General features: G+C 36.5%; 1 protein-coding gene across 1 annotated transcript; it reads left to right on the top strand.

The window, feature by feature from the left end:
- The first annotated feature begins 707 nt into the window (after window positions 1–707).
- On the top strand, window positions 708–1,908 carry LOC127558220 (olfactory receptor 2L2-like). The gene has a single exon (XM_051991446.1). The coding sequence runs from the start codon at window positions 856–858 to the stop codon at window positions 1,906–1,908; it is 1,053 nt and encodes a 350-aa protein (XP_051847406.1). The 5' UTR covers window positions 708–855.
- Window positions 1,909–2,693: the final 785 nt, after the last annotated feature.

Here is a 2,693-nt window from a genome sequence, read left to right as displayed (position 1 = left end):
TTTTTTTACTGGAGAAAGAGTGTTGCTGTTAACAGAGAACCTCACAGTGCAGTCCCTGTAAAATGGATATCCTTAAATACTTTAGGTTGTTTTTATAATTCTTTTTTTATTTTTATAATTTTATAAATTTTTCATAATTTTTGCATTTTTATAATTTGTGGAATTTATAATTCCACAAAGGTGAAGCAATAAACCACAGAGAACAATTGAATCATCTACAATATCACACATGTATAATGACAATGTCAATTCTCATCTCTTCCCTTATTGATACTAATAACAATTATTAAAAGTAGGAAATAAGCTGGGATTGATACTAATTGTTGTTTAGTTGATTTTAGTTATCTCCAACTCTTTGTGACTCTATTTGGGTTTTTTTTTTTTGGCAAAAAAAAATACTTGAGTGGCTGTCCAACTCATTTTACAGAAGAGGAAACTGAGGCAAATGGTGCAAATGACTTGCCCAAATTCACAAAGCTAGTCAGTATCTGACAATGGATTTTAACTTAGATTAAACTTTATCCACTGTGGCAGAGAGCATATTATTATTATGATAATACTCATAATCATTAATAATTATAACAACAATTCACAATTACATAGCATTTTAAGGTTTTCAAGGCACTGTACATATGATATCTCAGAAATAACCTTAAGATAGATGCTATTATTCTTTCCATTTTGCAGATGAGGGAACTGAGGAAAAAAGATGTCAAATGACTTTCTCAGAATCACACAGCTAGAAAACCTCTGAGGCCAAATTTGAAGTGAGATCTTCCTAGCTCCAAGTCCAGTGTCCTATCTAAGGTACTACCTAACTGCTGAAAATCAAAATAAAAATAAAAAGCCATTTTAATGTGCACCAATAGGGAGATTTTAGAAGAAATCAAAGGAAATTTGGTTGCACAGCAATTTCTTTCCATTCCCTCATCTGATCCCACAGGAAAACAATTCCAGAAACACCCTCCTATGGAGGAATGGAATCAAACTACCACTGGTTTCTTCTTACTGGGACTGTTTCCCCCAACAAAAACTGGCCTGCTCCTCTTCCTCCTTGTTGTTCTCATCTTCTTAATTGCCTTCTTGGGTAACTCAACCATGATTCTCCTCATCTGGATGGATCACCATCTCCATACTCCTATGTACTTCCTACTCAGCCAGCTCTCCCTCATGGATCTCATATATATTTGCAGTACAGTTCCCAAGATGGCCGTCAACTTCCTATCTGGGGACAATTTCATTTCTTTGGTGGCTTGTGGATTCCAAAGTTTTTGTTTTTTAGTCATAGCAGCTGGTGAAGGGTTACTCTTGGCCTCCATGGCCATTGACCGTTATGTAGCCATTTGCCGTCCCCTCCATTATCCTATTCTCATGAACAAGAGAATGTGTTTGCTGATGATTGCTGGGTCCTGGGTCTCTGCATCCATCAATTCCATTTTCCATACAGTGTATGCACTCTGTATGCCCTATTGCAAGTCCAGAGTCATTAACCATTTTTTCTGTGATATCCCTGCCATGGTGCCTCTGGCCTGTATAGATACCTGGGCCTATGAGTACACTGTGCTCTTCAGCACCAACTTGTTTCTTTTGGTCCCTTTCATTGGTATCATGGCTTCCTATGGCCGGGTTCTCTATGCTGTTTACCACATGCACTCAACACAGGGGAGGAAGAAAGCTTTCACGACTTGTTCCACCCACCTGACTGTGGTCAGCTTCTACTACGCCCCATTTGTGTACACATATCTAAGGCCCCCATCTCTGCGCTCTCCAGAAGAGGACAAGAACTTGGCTGTCTTCTACACCATCCTCACCCCCATGCTTAACCCCATCATTTATAGCTTGAGGAATAAAGAGGTTCTGGGAGCTTTCCAGAGAGTCCTTGGAAGATCCTTACCCCAAAAAGAGTAGCTGAGCATATAAAATCGCAGGAACAGAATGAAAAGTAATCTTTGAAATTATGTAGCCATTATCATATTGAACCTTTGAGGCTATTGAGGCCTTAAAATTCCACCAGTCCAAGATGTCTATATCAAGGAAATTTATTCATTTAGCATCTAGTATACATTAGGCACTGAACTAAGTGCTAAGAATGTCAGCTGAGTATATAGAGAGGAGAAGATGGCCTTTTCATATTCTCGGGTTAACATTCCTTATATTGTAGCTTTAAGGATGTTAAAAAAATTATCACAGAAAAGAAAATTTAACTTCTATATTCAAGATTTTAGATTAACCAGTAAATTGATATAACTCATATATTCATCTCCAAACAACCATAAAATAGTATCCCCAAAAAAATTCCTGGAATATTAGAACCAGCAAAAAAAATTGGAATAAAATAATCTTTTGCCAAAGAAACTTGGAAGAGAGCAAAAAATAATTTTTTCCTATTTCCTACTCAGCCAGCTCTCCTTCATGGATCTCATGTATATTTGCAGTACAGTTCCCAATACTTGAATTGTTTCTTTCTGGTCAATTGCAGTATTTTCCTCTTGTTATGATAGTCCTACAATGTGACTGCAATGTTCCTTGTAGTTTTTGTTTAGAGCTCTCTTTTCTGAGGTGTTATTGTTAGTCTATATAAATATTGCTATCAATAATGAATTAAATTAGTTAATATGTACATTAATACATGTATAATAAATACATGAATAAAAGATTAGCACAGAGCAGAAAAGGAATTATCCCTTCAAGTC

This window comes from Antechinus flavipes, chromosome 3, assembly GCF_016432865.1.
Source record: "Antechinus flavipes isolate AdamAnt ecotype Samford, QLD, Australia chromosome 3, AdamAnt_v2, whole genome shotgun sequence".
NCBI lineage: Eukaryota > Metazoa > Chordata > Mammalia > Dasyuromorphia > Dasyuridae > Antechinus > Antechinus flavipes.
Note: the sequence above shows the minus strand (reverse complement) of the source record. Positions and strands in the feature narration are given on the sequence as shown.

Excerpts from the sequence above, each read along its gene's own strand:
- LOC127558220 (XM_051991446.1), top strand. The coding sequence starts at position 856 with ATGTGCACCAATAGGGAGATTTTAGAAGAAATCAAAGGAAATTTGGTT.